General features: G+C 53.9%; 1 protein-coding gene across 1 annotated transcript in view; it reads right to left on the minus strand.

The window, feature by feature from the left end:
• The window catches only part of Ulk4 (unc-51 like kinase 4), a 288,608-nt gene that overhangs the window by 182,269 nt on the left and 104,565 nt on the right, over positions 1-1,774 (minus strand). The window contains exons 30-31 of the mRNA XM_026779110.1: positions 1,363-1,414; positions 1,052-1,196 (exon numbers count right to left, since the gene is read on the minus strand). Coding sequence (XP_026634911.1) covers positions 1,052-1,196; positions 1,363-1,414 — 197 coding nt within the window. The remainder of the gene's footprint in view (positions 1-1,051; positions 1,197-1,362; positions 1,415-1,774) is intronic.

Raw genomic sequence — 1,774 nt, forward strand, 5'->3', positions numbered from 1 at the left:
TTGCCCACAGACACAGGTGCTCACACGCGTACACACACAGGTGCTTACCCACACACATACACACACACAGGTGCTCGCCCACAGACACAGGTGCTTACCCCCCCCCACACACACATACACACACACCTTACATTTAACCCTGTACAATGATCTTCTGGGGAGAAGTGGCTCTTTCTTTTTAACCCCTGTGATGGGTGTGGCCTATAATGTCAGCACAAAGCTGACGGCATCAGCTCGAGGCCTGCTGGGGCTGCACAGCAAGATCCAGGAAAGCTTGGGTTACAGAAAGAGAGGCCCTCTTGAAAAAAACAACAAAAATTATTCTGTTCAATCAAACTGAGGGTTCCCTGCAGCACAAGACTCCATGGAGGGCTCCCCACTGGGAGCTCCTGGGAATCTGTTGCCATGATCTTGCTGTGCCAGCCATGCAGTAGCAGAAGGAAGAACAAGCCCCTCCATGCTCATATTCTCCACCTCAGCTACTGACCCCCTGAGGAAAGCATTTGGAAAAAGGAAAGGTTCTGTGACTCTCATTTCTGGGGGTGACAGAAGTCTCAATCCCATGCTCTTGAACCATAACACCACTTCACCCATACCCAGCTAGGAGCATCTTTCTGTTGGCATCGGAAGACTGTACCCAGCAAACAATGCCCAGCAGAGGCTGTGAGGTGGGTGGGGCTGGGACTCTTCCGGGTCCTCCACAGTGGAACAGCCAACGCCCGTGTTTAGATCTCTCCAGCATGAGGCCAGGAGCATATGTCCAAAGACACAGGGACATCAAGCCCACCCCATGGTCAGGCCAGCTGTACAGAAGCGTCCCCACATGAGTGGGCAGCACAGGGCTTACTGGGGAGCAGTGGACGGCACAGGGCTTACTGGGGAGCAGTGGATGGCACAGCGCTTACTGGGGGAACAGTGGACAGCACAGCGCTTACTGGGGAGCAGTGGACAGAACAGCGCTTACTGGGGAGCAGTGGACGGAACAGCACTTACTGGGGAGCAGTGGACGGAACAGCGCTTACTGGGGAGCAGTGGACAGAACAGCACTTACTGGGGGAGCAGCTCGTCCCTGAAGAGAGCCAGAAGATTGCTGTCAGGATCACAGCCGGCCTCATCATCGCCATCCTCCGGCTTCTGGCTCACCAGTAAGGCTGTGGTCTCAGAGAGCAGCCGCAAGCTGAAGAGTCTCCACTCCACTGGATGAAGGAAAGAATGCCAAGAATGTGAGAATGGAATGTGTGCTCACCGTGGTGATACACAGGGATGGTGGTGAGAACCGGGCCACCCCAGGTCCCGCAGTTATCTCTAAAAAGCAAAACTAAGCAATGTGTCCTGGATTCTCGGGGCCACAGTCTCACTCACCATTCTGGCTTTGAACCAAGGAGACCAAGGGTGGCAAAATGTAATCAATCACCTGGAAGAAAGGACAGAAGCCGTAGCTCAGAACTCTGTACAAAAAATGGTTATTGGGCACCAGCCCCCATCTGTGTCACCGTCAAAGGAGGGAGAGGAAGGCCAAAGGCGGTCATCTGGGCCAACAGTGTGAGGGTGCAGGCCCTCACGGGGGAACTGGAGTGGAGGCTGCTGGTCACATGACCCGCAGTCAGGAAACAGATGAATGCTGGTCCTCAGCTTGCTTTCTCATTTTTGCTCAGTTCAGGACATGGCCTGAGGAATGTGCTGCCCACATGTAGGTCCTTCTATCTCAGCAACCTCATCTAGATATTCCGTCACGGATACCCAGAGGCCCAACATCATCTAGATATTCCGTCAC

This window comes from Microtus ochrogaster, chromosome 5 (assembly GCF_000317375.1).
Source record: "Microtus ochrogaster isolate Prairie Vole_2 chromosome 5, MicOch1.0, whole genome shotgun sequence".
NCBI classification, from domain to species: Eukaryota; Metazoa; Chordata; class Mammalia; order Rodentia; family Cricetidae; genus Microtus; species Microtus ochrogaster.